The 16,003-nt window shown below is 39.2% G+C and overlaps 1 protein-coding gene across 2 annotated transcripts; it reads left to right on the plus strand.

Annotated features, from left to right (window-relative positions):
- Positions 1-738: 738 nt before the first annotated feature.
- ctps1b (CTP synthase 1b) lies at positions 739-15,861 on the plus strand. Of its 2 annotated transcripts, XM_057834161.1 has the most exons (18): positions 739-882; positions 2,130-2,310; positions 2,434-2,604; positions 3,105-3,205; positions 6,675-6,791; positions 7,050-7,133; positions 7,210-7,290; positions 7,373-7,524; positions 7,637-7,769; positions 7,848-7,936; positions 8,091-8,185; positions 8,821-8,883; positions 8,974-9,017; positions 11,144-11,240; positions 11,331-11,386; positions 11,550-11,646; positions 13,028-13,172; positions 13,243-15,860. In XM_057834161.1, the coding sequence occupies exons 2-18, from the start codon at positions 2,145-2,147 to the stop codon at positions 13,319-13,321; spliced, it is 1,770 nt and encodes a 589-aa protein (XP_057690144.1). In that variant the 5' UTR covers positions 739-882; positions 2,130-2,144; the 3' UTR covers positions 13,322-15,860. The 2 variants fall into 2 exon arrangements, with proteins under 2 accessions (XP_057690144.1, XP_057690145.1); XM_057834162.1 differs by lacking the exon at positions 739-882 and having other exon boundaries at positions 2,135-2,310; positions 13,243-15,861.
- The last annotated feature ends 142 nt before the right edge of the window (positions 15,862-16,003 follow it).

Consider the following 16,003-nt stretch of genomic DNA (forward strand, 5'->3'; position numbering starts at 1 on the left):
ATGTCATTCTTTTTTTATTGCAGATATTGATCGCAATAAAACTTTTGGACAACATAATACCATTTCTTGTTTTATTTAAAACGATTGGAGCATGTGCAAAACAGGTCAATAAACCACAGTTTATAATATTACTACTAAAAATATTAACGAAGGTGGAGAAGACGTCGAGCCTTCCATTATCAAAGTAGAATGCAAGTAGTCTCGATATGTGTCCATCAACGAACAGAAAGTGTTGATGTGAGGCACACCACGTTCTCTTGTTTGTTTTCTATTTATTTATAGTTGCATAACTAAATTTAGCAAAGTTAATTTAGAGTTTGGTTTTTTTTAGCAAGGCAATTTATAGCTATTTCAAAGTACGTGTTTTATTGTCTGTAACGTTAATGAATGGTACTGAGGCAAAATGGCCGACAAGGGACGACGACCGTGCTCGTTGGCTCACAGCGGATGTCAGGCATCTAGCTTAATACTGTATGGGATAGCTTTGTTAAATACCACGTGACAGCAGCTGCGGAAGAAAAGTGGACGAATAATTCATAACACCAAATACATAAGCTAATAACATCAGCCGTGGTAAAACATGCAGCGTGAAATAAAAGAATGAATATATTCTGAATATTATTACACGGCTAGGAGCAAAAATGGCATGGTGTTGAAATTACTTTTGGGTCCTGCAGTTCGATACCAACCTGTGAGGGGCAGCATTGTACCAAGAGTCTTTTTAATCATCCAAAAAGACTGTAAAAGAAGTCAGGCTGAAAAAGTCAGCCTGCTTTGCACGTGTTGATACATTGATGTTAACACACAAGCGGATATAAACAACAGTTTGAAAAAACAAAGGGTCGGTTACACTTCACCAATTCTCAAAAAAAAAATCTCTTGGTAAGTCCTTTATTTGCACTGTTATTGACGCTCGAAATCTTGTCAGTTGTTCATTGCGAGTACTTCCCAGTAGCAAGCTAAGGTGACCTGTGTTTGTATCAGTGTTAGAACACCACACGACCTAAAATATAATGTGTTCATTTTAAGTTATAAACTCAGTAGTGCACATGCGCAGGTTGCCCGGTGCCACTTCAAATTGTGGAACAATCGCTAAGCTAGGCCAAACTCCCGCCATTTCACTTGATTCATCCGTGGGTTAAAACTAAAGCGTACAACGATTTGACGACCGGTTTCGTACATTTCTTCTTATCAATGATGAGAATGAGAGTTTGCAACTCTGCAGAAGAATACATGGTCACCCGGTAAAAGACGACACGCTCAGTTACCTCCCTAATCCCCGATTTTATTATGACCAATGACATGCGATTTACCAAGTATTTTTTAGAGTATCTCGTCACCGTAGAAAATGAACTGCGTTGAACTTGGATCCAATTTTACTGTCACGTGTCACGACTAGGGCTAACATAACATTAAACAACATAATATCAATTACATGATCGATAAAAGTGAATAGTGCCTGCAAATGTCATGCATTTGAAGGCATGGTGACTAATGAAAAGCATGGAAAAGACCAGAGAAGCCCACAAACAAAAGGTTTTCTGGTCACTGTCAGTCTGGTGTCATAAAATGCAGAGTAATTCTATTTCATTTTCCTACAAGCACAGTCACCTTCCTTTGTATACATTATTCATAAATATTGTATTTATGACTTAAATTAATGCTTGAAGAGTGAGTGATTATGTACATCTCAACATTCAACAGGCATTTTTATTGATTATTTAGAATGTAACTAGGGATGTAATCATGCTAAATATCATGGTTCAATATTGTCCCAAAATTGCATAGAATCCAGACCCCTGAGGTCGTCTGGAACTGGTTTGTTGTGCATTCCAACAACAAGAACCAATCAGGCAAGGCATTATTCAGTTATTATGCACCTCACCTGTGGAACAATCCACCTGAGCATCCGAGGTATGCTCAAGTTGTCAGCTCCTTTAAACCTGGGGTGAAAGCACAATTGTTCCCTTGAAATCAAAGTCTTTTATCAGTAGATAAACGCATATGCCTCAGTATGTAACACCTCAACCAAGCTATGCTTGAAAATAAACATGCACTGTAACTTTAGCATCCTTACAAGTAAAAATGTTGATGTTGAATTTTCATGCCACCTTCTCCTTTCTTATCAGATCTCCTATGCCACTATGAAGTACATTCTGGTCACTGGAGGTGTGATTTCGGGTATCGGCAAGGGCATTATCGCCAGCAGTGTGGGCACTCTCCTCAAATCTTGCGGCCTTCATGTCACAGCCATTAAAATAGATCCATACATCAATATTGATGCTGGCACTTTTTCACCTTATGAACATGGTGAGTAATCTGGACGTATTGGCTACCTTTTGCGTCAGTTTTAAAATAATTTTTTTGTATGAATATTTGCCAAAGTGGCAGTACATCGCTGATGATACTAATTAATACCAAATGTGTTTATAGGGGAGGTTTTTGTGTTAGATGACGGCGGAGAGGTGGATCTGGATTTGGGTAACTATGAGCGTTTCCTGGACATCCGTCTGACAAAGGACAACAACCTTACCACAGGGAAGATTTACCAGTCAGTCATTAACAAGGAAAGGAGAGGAGACTACTTGGGCAAGACGGTGCAAGGTAAGATAGAGACTATAGGTATTAAGCTTTTTTGGTGTATTATTTCCTTTGATGAGTCCTTATTGCACATTAAAGTCTATTTAAACTGAAAATCAATGTCTTTCGAATTTGAATGACAAATCAATGAAGAGTTTAGTTTGAAAAAAAATAGTAAGTGTATGAAATTAGGCTTTAATTTTTTTTTCACAATAACGATGCTGTAGCAGTCAAGCTTAGAAATTGCTCGACTTGAACCTCCTCTTTCAACTGTAGTTGTTGCGAGAATGCAGCTGTTGTAAAAGTGCTTTTAATATAGGTAAAATTGAGTAAGTAGGAAAGTGAGTCTGATTATCATCACTTTGTGCCCTGATTGGCCTGCAACCAGTTCAGGGTGTACACCGCCTCCTTCCCATTGTCATCTGGGATAGGCTTCAGCACCCCCCCATGATCCTCGTGAGGACAGGCGGGATAGATAATGTATGAATGAGTTGAGTTTTTGTGATTCTTGTTTCCCCTTCTAGTCGTTCCCCACATCACAGATGCCATCCAGGAGTGGGTGATGAATCAAGCCAAGGTCTCAGTAGATGGTGATGGCGTGGAGCCTCAAGTTTGTGTTATTGAGGTCAGTTTGGTTGGCTTTTAGATAAGAGGAACCTCTCCTGTTATTGTATGTGTGTATCCCATCGTCCTCTTCATTTGCCCCTCGTGTTCCGATATCTTTACATGAGTGTATTAACTATTATTTTTTATTCTTTTTTTTTTTTTTTTTTTTTTTACATTATGCACAACTCAGATTTGGTTTATTTTGTAATAATATCATTGTAATAGTGATGCAACGATTAATCGATTAACTTGAGTAATTCAATTAGAAAAAAAAGCTTAGAATCAAATTTTGCTGCTTCAAGTATTCATTTAGAGTGGTGTTTTAATTGCTGGGTTTGAAGTGTTTGCGTTTAGTTTTATGGATTTGGGTGGATACACTATCTTGTAGTGGCATCAGCAAATATGACATAACTAATTTAACATGGCTGAATCCAGCTGCTCAGTTTTAAGACCAACATAAGGGAAGTTTTTGTTTGCGATAATTTTTTTTTTTTTTTTTTATGCATTCGTAATTTATTTTATAGGTATAGACCCTACTCACCAACGTCACAGAATGACCTGTCGCTGTATCCGGCCGCCATATTGTCCGTCATTGTTTATCCGTATTCTCAATGGTTTCAATTTGTCGTGCAATTTATAGTGCAATTCATAGAAGCCCCGGTGCTTTCAGATGCTGTAAACTCATTGGATGCGTTGCATAAAAGGCGTTATGTGGAAAAGCTTCAGTCTATCCATTCGCTTGATCCATATTTGATGCCTAAATCGATATTTTTCGACCCGCTGTCTTCGCCCTCTCAGCCTGACATTTGCTACCCTGATATCTAAAACTATCTTGTCCACACAAAACCAGCGTATTCTCACGAAAGTTTGAAAAACTTTAAGAGCAGCACTCTAAGCAACATTACCCCGTGTGACCATTTACTTCCAATTTCCTAAAATGGCGACAATGTATAAAAAAAAAAATTTGACTGCGATGGCCGACGCTTCAAGGATCGGTGGATATTGGACTATTTCTTCAATAAAACACGCAACAACTGTGTCTGCCTCATTTGCAAAGAGACAGTTGCTGTTTTCAAAGAGTTCGATGTGACGCGATAATGATATTACCGAACAAGACACGCTGACATGTACGACAACATTACAGGGAAGATATGCAGCGAGAAATTATAGCAACTTGAAGCTAGTTTAATTTCACAGCAGCAGTATTTCGCAAGAGCCCGAGTGTCAAAAGAGAACACCACAAAGACGAGATTGTTGAAATTATGAATTAAAAAAAAATAATAAAGCAAATGTGACACACAGAAGGGCTTGCTAAAATTTGTTTAAATATATTGTTCTATGTAAATCAGCCAAGGTAGCCCCCCACATTTTTACCACACCAAATCTGGCCCCCTTTGCAAATGTTTGGACGCACCTGTTTAACTGATGATCCGTAGACGAGGCCAGCTTCTTTCACTTGGTACCAGTTAAATATTATTCAAAATATAATGATGGTGGAAGAAATAAGCATCTTGAATTTGAAACTGTATGTTGTTGGCGACTAGCCTCGCAATGATCTTAATGTTGTTGTCAGCCCAAACCCCTCTAAATATATATTAAATGCATCTTACCAGATATAAAATGACTATTACATAATCTGTGGTGATTGTTTGGTGCCCAGTTTTCTCGTCAAATTGCAGCAGTCCATCTCGCTCTCTTCTCCGGGTCTCTCGGAATACGGTAGAATTTCAAGTCTCTCCGTCAATCTTCTCTGTTACTGCAAGCAACCGTCACACACGCCTTCACCATTTTGATTATTAATGTTAACGAGCAGAAAAACACGCCATAATAGGAGGAATTTACGTAGCGGTAATGCTTAAACCCGACGAGTTGACGGACAATATGGCGCGGAGGCGTGGTTGTGACGTCATGTGAGTAGGGTCTATACTGAGACGTTTTTTTTTTTTTTGTGTGTGTGTGCGGATATATGTTAGAACGATTAATTAGGAGCAATGTAAAAAAACAAAAATTGGCAATTTATAGCATTTAAGCTAGCGGACTTTGCTATGCAAGTTAGCCAATTGTTCTTTTGTTGTACTTAGATCATTTATTTTTTTATGCCGTTGGAGGCTAAGGTCAGGTATTTTAATTTATTTTTAAATGAAGGTGCTATTCTGCATAGTTTAAAGAAACACTCAGGAATTTTATATAGTATTCGCGGTTAATGATCTTTTAAAAGTGCAATCTTAGCAGGCCTTTGTTTTACATCTCCTAAAATGTATTCAGCAACGCATTAAATGTTCCTAATCCGATGATTTGATTATTCGAACTAACTTGTTGATAGACAATCGACGACAAAAATATTCGATAGCTGCAGCCCTAAATTCTAACATGTATTTGGTACATGTTTTGATGCATTTTTATGCATTGTAAAATATTTATGTGTAAATTTGGGGAGCTTGGAATGGATTAGGGCAGGGGTCCCCAAACTTTTTCCTGTGAGGGTCACATAACTTTTCCCTTCTCTGATGAGTTCAGTTTGTAACAGAAAAAGTGTGACAATTGCAGGAGTGCCTAAATGTAAAAATGTATTGTTTATCAGAAAGCCACAATTAAATAACCCTTTCTGGATTCGTCACAGAACAAAAGTAAATAAAATAAAAGTAATAATATAATATAATAATAATAAATGATAATAACACTATTAATGAAATAGATAATAACGAAATAAACCTCTCTGAGTTTTTCACTGAAAAAGGTCAGGAAATAAATAACACTATTGAGGAAAAAAAAAAATCAAAAGCTAAACAAAAGCTATCAGAGAAATCACGCACAGAGATGCAAAATAACGTGACATACTAATTGCTAGATACAGTCCGTGCCAAATCCACTCAGTTCAGCCGTTTAGACAAGGTTAGAGCCGCTGTCCGACTCCATCGCGTTCACTTGTGCCTGTGGCCTGGCTACCAGTAGAAAGCACTGAAAGCACCCTCTCCAGAAATCGTGAGAACAATGGAGGACAGCGGGTGAAAGACCGTCTGGATGCCGCCAAGAGTTTACTTAATGTCGGGTGGAAGTTTGGCGAACCTCCCTTAAGCCACACTCCATCACGTTTGCTTTTAGCATTAGCCGCTAACGTTAGCCTGCCGGGCTTCTGTTTGTTTGGCTTCCTGATAACCATGTGTCTCCATTCGTAAGCACACTGACTGCTTTCTTAAAGGGAAATTAACATAGCCGAACAACACAGTCAAAGCGGGACGAAAATACTATATTGTCTTGTTTTATTAAATTACCGAATTTAGCGACATGGTCAAAATTACGTCGTCATCGTTAAAAATATTGGTAACTGTAAATTTTCAGTTTACCGCCCTGCTCTAGTTTGCATCACCATGCCTGCAAACGTGCCGGTATTTCTTTGAACCATACAACACCAGTGTCCAGTCATTATGATTTTGGTGCAGTTATGTGAGGCTCACATGTTCCTGCACTCCATTGTGTTATGTCCACAGCTGGGGGGAACGGTGGGAGACATCGAGAGCATGCCCTTTATCGAGGCCTTCAGACAGTTTCAATTCAAAGTGAAGAGGGACAACTTCTGCAATATTCACGTCAGCCTTGTACCACAGGTGGGATCCCCTCGCTTCAAACCTTTCGAAAAACGCTTTCTGCAAGTGCTATTATTATTACTTTTTTTTTCATGATACGTTTCCCCAAAATTATGTTTAATCTCAAAAAGTAAACTAATTAGTTTGATTGTGAATATATTTGCAAAAGTATTTCATGCAGCTGTATGTATGGAGTGTTTGCTCTGACTTTGGAAAATGAGTATGAATCCTGAATTAAATTATTCTTATGTCTGTATGTTTTTTGTTTTTTTTCCCCAGCCGAACACTACAGGAGAGCAGAAAACTAAGCCCACACAAAACAGCGTGCGGGAGCTGAGAGGTCTCGGCTTATCTCCTGACTTGGTGAGGCATGATACAACCACAAAATCAACTTAAATAGTTGTACTGAATACACATTGACGCCAGATTTGTGCTTCAGATAATGTGCCGCTGTACGACACCCTTGGAAACAGCAGTGAAAGAGAAAATATCTATGTTTTGTCATGTGGAGCCAACACAGGTGAAAAACAAGACTTTGTTGCCAGCTGTTAAATAAACATGAATCACCAGGTAATTAATTAGTTTCAAAATGTCTCTTGCAGGTAATCTGTGTGCATGATGTGTCTTCAGTCTACAGAGTGCCTTTACTGCTGGAAGAACAGGGTGTTGTCAGCTACTTCTGCCAGAGACTGAACCTGCCTGTTGAGATGAGGCCCAGAAAGATGCTCTTTAAGTGGAAGGAGATGGCTGATAGGCAGGCTCCATTTTTTGTGTTAAACTTAAGTCACAATATCGTTATTAACTACTGGAATGCTGATTAGACTCCACGGGTACATTAATCCTTTTTCCCTTTATTCACATTTTAGATCTGACCGACTGCTGGAGCACGTTTCCATCGCCCTAGTGGGGAAGTACACAAAGCTGTCAGACTCCTACACGTCCGTCATTAAAGCCCTGGAGCACTCGGCACTTGCCATCAGTCACAAGCTCGAGGTCAAGGTATGAAAATATCTCGTAACAGCCTGTCATGATGTTTGATGACCGGTTGTTTAAATGCGATGTCTGCCTTTTTTCTAGTACATAGACTCGGCCGACCTAGAACCGGCCACTTTGCAGGAAGAGCCAGTAAAATATCATGAGGCCTGGCAAAAACTCTGCAGCTCAAAGTGAGTTACTACTAATATCCACCTGATGGCAGCAAAGGGCCATCTCACTAGCATAGTAATGGCTTTTATACAGTATGTACTAGTATGTTATAATAGTCATTAGTAGTGTTTATACTCTGTTACACTATGATGATAACTGAAATTTTCACCACAGCGGCGTATTGGTTCCTGGTGGTTTTGGTGTGAGAGGAACAGAAGGCAAGATGCTGGCCATAAACTGGGCAAGAAAACAGAATAAACCCTTCCTGGGTAAGAAATCCTCACCAGCGAACACGGTTGCACAAGTTAATGAAATTCAAAATTAGTACACATTTGACTTATCGTTGTCTTAAGTTGAATTGTTATATTCAGTTTTAAACATGTTCTATCTGTGAATCGCACTTTGGTGTGGCTGTGACAGCGCTTTAAGCTCTAACTTTAGCCATTTAAAGATTTTTTTAAAAATACATATATATATATATTAAGGTGCGTATACTTAATCCAAACCCAAATTACCACTATAGGATTTCTTACACCAATTTTTTTTACATTATTTATTTCATTTATTATAATTATTGGCTGCCATTGACAGCAAAGTACGTACATCCAATCCACTTGCAATGGGAGGGGCTGGCCTCCCATCTCAAACGGATATGCCAAATAGTGCCGTCAATGGCAGCAAATGAATTGATAAAGTTCCTTTGACTTTCAATCATCACAGTGTTATTGTCTTTTGATTGTCCATTCTTAATTTGTGTCAGTATAGTAAACGAAGTGTCTAATCGTATATTTGTGTTGTGATTTTTAGAGCACTAAAAATGCTGAATTACTGGGTGCGGTGGGGGTCTTATTGCATTGCATTGCACAACTACAGCAAAAATGCCATGTGTCTTGTTGCTTTGTAGGTGTGTGTTTGGGCATGCAGCTGGCTGTGTGCGAGTTCGCCCGCAATGTTCTTGGTTGGGAAGGTGAGCAATTGTGAAACATTGACATTTGATTCCTTTAACTTGGCATCATGTTGACAGGAAATTTGACTCATTTTGGTTTGCTTTTCTCAGATGCCAACTCAACAGAATTCAACCCGGATTCTAAGTACCCAGTGGTAGGTTGTCTTTGTGCCATTTAGTGCTATAAACTTTGCCTATGTAAAATAATGGTGACACCAATAGCTATTTGTAATCTGGTCACATTTTTGTTTTCTAAATTGTTGTGGCTTTGAAATGGTCCGAAAGATTGTATTTTTCATTCTTGATGCAAGTTATTGGTCATTTAAAAAACTTAGCCTCAAAAAGAAGTACCGGTAATTTTTCATGAGAAAAGGAGAGAATATTAACATTTATTTTACATTACATTTTTAATGTGGCAAAAACTGAAAAAGGCACATTTAATAAAGAGAATATTTTTAACTTATAGCCTGTCACTGACATTGATAGACGTCCCATTCATTTAAACCAGAAGGACTAGATGTGAATGCTCATGTTTTAGTGCCATTGACTGCTCCCAGCCTCTCCCAGTCAAAATGGAGTGGATGTCGTCTTGCGCCGTCAATGGCAGCCACTTAGTTAAATGAGAACCCTACAAAAGGGTAATTGGATCTGACCACCAGGAGTATAGCTTTATATTGCTGCCACTATTGTGAGCGAGAAAGCATAAATTTTGAGCACATCAAATAATCTTGAGCAAAAATAATCTACTCTGGGCTCCATAATTGTGGTTTCATCTGATCAATTCCCTGCTCTCGCTCAATCTCTCAACCCCTACGCTCCCCGGTTTGTCTTTTCTGCACGCACACTTGAGCACACACGTTCCAAATGTGCCACGAAGCTGACCAATCAGAGAGATGACAGCAGTACACTGATTGGCTGAGTTGGACAGGAAAAGGATGACTTTTTCAGAAATACCCAACCGTTGTTCTTCCGCCAGCTCGCTGATTGGTAGGCTATGTGGCACCTTTGCTACACGTGTGCTCAAGTGAGCGCGCAGAGAAAACAAACCAGCAAGCGCAGGGGTTGAGAGATTGAGCGAAAGCGGGATTGGGGGAATTGAGTGGCACAGAGATTTTTTTTTTTCTTTTTTTTTCTTGATATTATTTTCTTTGCTCAAAATCTATTATTGCTCCCTCAAAATCTAACCACTCGCTCAATTATATTTTCAGTGCTCAAAATCCATTATTGCTCGCACGGAATAGTAGCAGAAATATAACGCCATACAGGAGGTTTGTTGCTCATTTTGGAATTCTTTCCAAAATAAATAAATAAATAAACAAACCCTTTTAGAGAGGTCTAAACATGTCGCCCCCCCCCCCCCCCCCCCCCAAGTATATGTATGATGGTAATTTGAAGTTCCTAAACACAAGGCAAGCCAAACTATTTTATTATAAAATTTGTTATTTTTAGCAATTTAAATTAATTTATATTAAGGATGTCCCGATCGCATATTTTCACACTCGAGTCTGGGTCCCCTGATTTTAAGAATCTGCCAAGACAGTCCAGTCCCCAGATCCGATACCGAGAAAAAAAAAGATTGTTTTATTTGAACCAATGTTCCAAACATGAACTTTTATCATATCTTATATATCTATTTTATCATACTTTTTACCGTACTTGCTCGTTTTTGCTGTGAGTTTTGTGGCGTATGATATGTATATATTTTTGTATCCTTTGGCAATGCCGTTGTATTTCTGGATTATTTTGTTACTTTTTAGCCCTTGAAAGGTAAATGGTAAATGGTGTTACACTTGTATAGTGCCTTTCTACCTTTTTTAAGGCCCTAAAAGCACTTTACACTGTCTCCTCATCTACCTACTGGTAGATGGCAACACCAGGAGCAACGTGGGGTTCAGTATCCTGCTCAAGCATACTTAGACGAGTTCATCGGGGGGGGGGGGTTTCTCAAGCAAGATCAAAGCTACAAACCTGTCAATTATTGTTAAATTTAAGTAACAAACTCGGTTGCACACGACGGTTTGGTCGCACTGCTTGGCAGGAGGGAGGGTGAGAGGCTGTGTCGCTAAAGCAGAAAAGCCTATTTCTTTAATTAAAAACCAGATCCTTTTCACCAGATTCTGATCCTCTAAAAAATGGCGCTATCGGCCTGATTTCCGATCACGTGATCGGATTAGAACATCCCTAATTTATGAATAAGCAATTTCACAACACCCATAGCTAAACCAAAGTTTTAATGTACAGTACAAAGATTCTGTTTAATGCAATTGTCTGTTCTCTGCAGGTGATCGATATGCCTGAGCACAACCCGGGCCAGATGGGAGGCACAATGAGGCTTGGCCAGCGGCGAACTATTTTCAAATCCCAAACCAGTGTGTTGAGTACGTGCACATTTAGGACTACTGTGGAATTTATTTAGAGCTACTTAATTAGAACTTGAGTTTAATTAATTAGTTTCATCACCCTTGCAGGAAAACTCTACGGAGACGTGGACCATGTTGACGAGCGGCACAGGCACAGATTCGAGGTGAGACACTTGCACTCAAAGATAAATAGATGTTCAGATGCAGTGGCCTTTTTTGATCAGACCTTTTTTAATCTCTCGGTCCAGATCCAATCTGTGGGTGTATCGAACGGCAAACCTTTAAACTTCCTCTTCTAAAAGATGATTTTATCTCCCCTCACTCCAGGTGAACCCTGAGCTTAAGCACCACTTTGAAGAGAAAGGACTCCAGTTCGTTGGCCAGGACGTCGAGGGGGAGCGGATGGAGATCATTCAATTAGAGGGTGAGTTAATCACAATCACTGTAAGGCACACCCTTCATAATTGTTTTATCAATCAAGATTGGACTATGACTCGCCCCATTTCCAGTGCACAGTGCCTTCTAATATTTGAGTCAAGTCACTACTGTTCTATGAAGTAGAAACCTGATGGTGCATTGTGTGTTTTGGTAAATTTTGTCCATATAGTACACGTACTTTTGAGCACTGTTTGTAGTAAACCGTAAGGTAACCATGAGTTAGGTGCAGAAGCTCCCGTCGCTCCACTGTGTTGTACTGCATCGTCTTTATACTTGAAAGAACCAATTTCTATGATACACATACAAATTATGTAAGTGAGTATTTTTTTCCCTCTCCTGATTAGAGACAGCAAAGGCCATATTAGCTGATGTCTACGAAAGATTAATACCAACTTATATGTGCCCAATCTACTGAATTTGTTTTTCACCCCTTGCCAAAGCACTCTCCAGCTTTGTTGTGATTGGTCGCCTTGTTATCAGATGAGGTTGTGAGAGTGCAGACTTCCCTCAAGGCCACCAATACAAAAAGCAGTTTTTCACTGTGCTAAATGCTTGTGCCACAACACTTAATGGCTTTGTCCTTGGCTCACGCTGAGACTTGTTAAAAGATTCACTCATACGCCTCCAGTTCAAACACTAAAGTTAGGCACAGGGTGGCTACTATTCATTATGTGGTTATTGCTTTATCTAAAATATATTGCGTGCACATAGTGTTTGCTTTTGCAATTATTTCTTCTCTTTTATTGTGCTTTTGCTATGCTCTTTATTGGTCATATTTTTTATTGCATCCCACTGGGATACATTAAAGTTTTAGTCACTTGTTTTATTAGGCTGCCTCATACATTGTTTTTGTTTTGTTTTGGATTTAGAGCATGTTCATATTTGTGTTTATACCAATATTTGAGATACTGACTTTGACATTCCTTGCTCAACTTTTTTTGTTCTGTTCTTACAGTTTTTTATTAGATAGTGCAATTACTGTTTTTTATGTGCTGACAAAATACTGGAACATGCGCCTGGTATGTTTTGTTGCTCAGGTGGATCTTGTTACTGTACAACTATGCATTAAACAATGACTGCACTGAATGCTTGTGCTCACTTTAATATCTAAGTTTACAACTCATTGGAGCTCAAGTGAGCTGGCTACAGGTAGCGGAAATTTAATTGTGGAGGTAAGGAGATGGAAAATCAAGTCTATTAGATAAGTTGTAAACCTGAAATGATTTTGGAAAAATAAAGGCCCTTTGTGACAGTAAACTGCTTATACTGACGAGATGCATGATGAAATTTTGTGATTTTAAAAATAATTGGAAAAAATACTTGATTTGACTAGATGTTTTAATAACGTTGCTCTTTGTTCTTTTCAGAACATTGCTACTTTATCGGAGTGCAGTATCATCCCGAATTCACCTCCAGGCCCATCAAACCTTCACCACCCTATTTTGGCCTCTTGTTGGCTTCCGCCGGCAAACTCCAGAGCTACCTGGCCAAGGGCTGCCGCCTGTCTCCACGGTAACCACCTTAAATGCCCACTTATCTCCATTAGTGTGACTGTGATAATGTCGATCTTCCCACGTTGCAGGGACACGTACAGCGACCGCAGCGGAAACAGCTCACCCGATGTTGACATTGCCGAACTCAAGTTCCCGTCCTTGTCGTGAAAATGAAGGCCTGTGACGACTATTAGACAAAGTGCCACTCAAAATGAGATTTTTCGGCCTAATGGGTAAAATATAATGTTGATTGTTTATACTCTTCGGGGAATGTATAAAGCTTCGAGGGAGATCTAAAAAAAGATTATTTTTTTTTTCAGTAAAAGATGTGGTATTAAAAGTACAATAACGTATTATCTCTGGGATGGAATAGTAAAGTGAATGGTATTATATTATGCAATTAGCTTTAAAAAAGTTTTACATACAGTGAGGAGCAGAAGTATTTCACCCACTTAGAAAATGGGTAGAGGTCTGAAATTTCAATCATAGATGCAGTTCCACTTACAGACATAATCTAGAAAAATTCGGAACACACATTGTATGATTTTTTTAAAAAATAATTTGTAATTTACTGGGGTTCATAAGTATTTGCACCCCTGAGAAAATCAGTGCTAGTATTTAGTGCAGAAGCCTTTGTTTGCAATTACAGAGGTCAAACGCTTTCTGTAGTTCTTCACCAGGTTTTCACATATGGAAACAGGGATTTTGGCCCATTCCTCCACACAAATCTTCTCTAGATCTGTCTGGTTTCGGGGCTGTCGTTGAGAAACACAATTTCAGCTCCATCCAAAGATTTTCTCTTGGATTGAGGTCTGGAGACCGGCAAGGCCACTCCAGAACCTTGATATACTTTTTACGCAGCCACTCCTTGGTCAGCTTCGCTGTGTGCGTTGGATTATTGTCATGTTGGAAGATCTAGCCACGACTTGTCTTCAAGTCTCTGACTGAGGGGAGGAGGTTGTGGCTCAAAATCTGACGTTACATTTCACCATTCATCTTCTGCTTTATACAGTACAGTCGTCCTGTCCCCTTTGCCAAAAAGCAGCCCCAAAGCATGAGGTTTCCACCCCATATTTCACAGTGGGGATGGTGTTTTTGGGATTGTACTCATCCTTCTGTTTCCTCCACACACGATGAGCGAAGTTTGCACCAAAAAGTTCTACTTTGCTCGAATCTGACCATATGACTTTCTCCCATGACCCCCTCTGCATCATTCAGATGGTCCCTGGCAAACTTCAGAAGGGCTTTCAATGTAATGGCTTCAACAGGGGAACCTTCTGAGCAATGCATGATTTTAAACCACCGTATTGTTCTACTGACAGTAGCCTTTGAAACTGCATCCACTTCTCTTCAGGTCATTGACCCGTTCCTGCCGTGTTGTCCTAGGCTGAGCCCTTACTTTTCTCATCATGAGTGTAGCCCCACGAGGAGAGATTTTACATCGAGCCCCTGTCCAAGGTAGATTATCAGTCATGTTTAGCCTTTTCCATTTTCTAACAATTGCTGCAACTGTTGATTTATTCTCACCAAGCTGCTTTCCAATTGTCCCATAGCCTTTTACAGCTTTGTGGAGCTGAAGAATTTTTTTCTCTGGTGTCTTTCGTAAGCTTTCTGATCTTGCCCATGGTAGCAGTTGGATTATGACTGACTGTGGGGTGCACAGGTGACAATTATGAGCTCAAATGGGTGGTGGGTGGTTACTCATGGGGTAAAGATGGGACTTTTTTAAAGGTAGACTGACAACTCTATGAGTGTCATAACTATTGTTGATTCTCAGGTGTACAAATACTTATGAACCCCAGTAAATTACAAATAAATTACTGAAAAATTATACAATGTGAGTTCCGGGTTTGTTTTTTTAGATTCTCTACAAATGGAAAGGCATTTATGATTGAAATTTCAGACCTCTACGTATTAAGTGGGTGAACTTGCAAAATCACAAGGAGTGCAAATACTTCTGTTCCTCACTGTAAATGAATTATTTTGCATTGACAAAAATTGTACAAGGTTAAAGACTGGTGTGTGTTCCTGGAAACTACTCCACTTTTTCTTTCATGCAGTTTCATGTACATAGCAACTGTTTTTACACTGACATGGAGTGTGTATATACATAGATTATTATCAGTTTTTTATTATCACTGACATGCTTTTTGTTAGTCTGTGTGCCGTTCGCGACACGGTTATGAACACGTAAAATACATCAGGTTTAGTTTTATCACTTCTGCCTTGATGAAATAAACAGCCTCAGCATAATGTTTTATTCATTACCTTTTCACGAGCTTTATTTTAAGCCTAAAAAAGGGGCATTTTCAGCCCTCCAGTTTTGGTTGTATTTTGAAGCAGCAGCATTTTGCTTACCCACTAGTAAAGATGAGCGCTGTAGAAATATTTTCAAATTATCGTACAAAAAAAAAAAAAAAAGATCCAAACCAACAGTCTCTTCATTGCTCGAAAAATATGAATTTGTCAGAAATCACTAAAGCTACACTAATGCTTTGAGGAACAACAAGTACAATTTTAAAAACAAAAATACATGGCTTTTACTTTGACATACTGTACTGTGACCTTTGGTGTACAGTTGGTTTCTGAACGGCCTTTACCAGAAGAATCTAAAACTGCGGACTTCCTCTTTTTGGTTTGCATTGGTTCCGTTATGCGGATGAACCTGCCAAGATAAATGATTGGTTACTCACATTCTCAGAGGTCTTAACCCTTCTCCGTACATTCATTTAACTCATTAGCTGACAATGACGGCACTTATACGACCATTTGATTTTGGCTTAGAGGGCTGACAGTGATCATTTGCCTCTCCCATCAAAATGGATTGGACGTCTACCCCCGTCAATGGCA

Source organism: Corythoichthys intestinalis, chromosome 4 (assembly GCF_030265065.1).
Source record: "Corythoichthys intestinalis isolate RoL2023-P3 chromosome 4, ASM3026506v1, whole genome shotgun sequence".
Taxonomy (NCBI): domain Eukaryota; kingdom Metazoa; phylum Chordata; class Actinopteri; order Syngnathiformes; family Syngnathidae; genus Corythoichthys; species Corythoichthys intestinalis.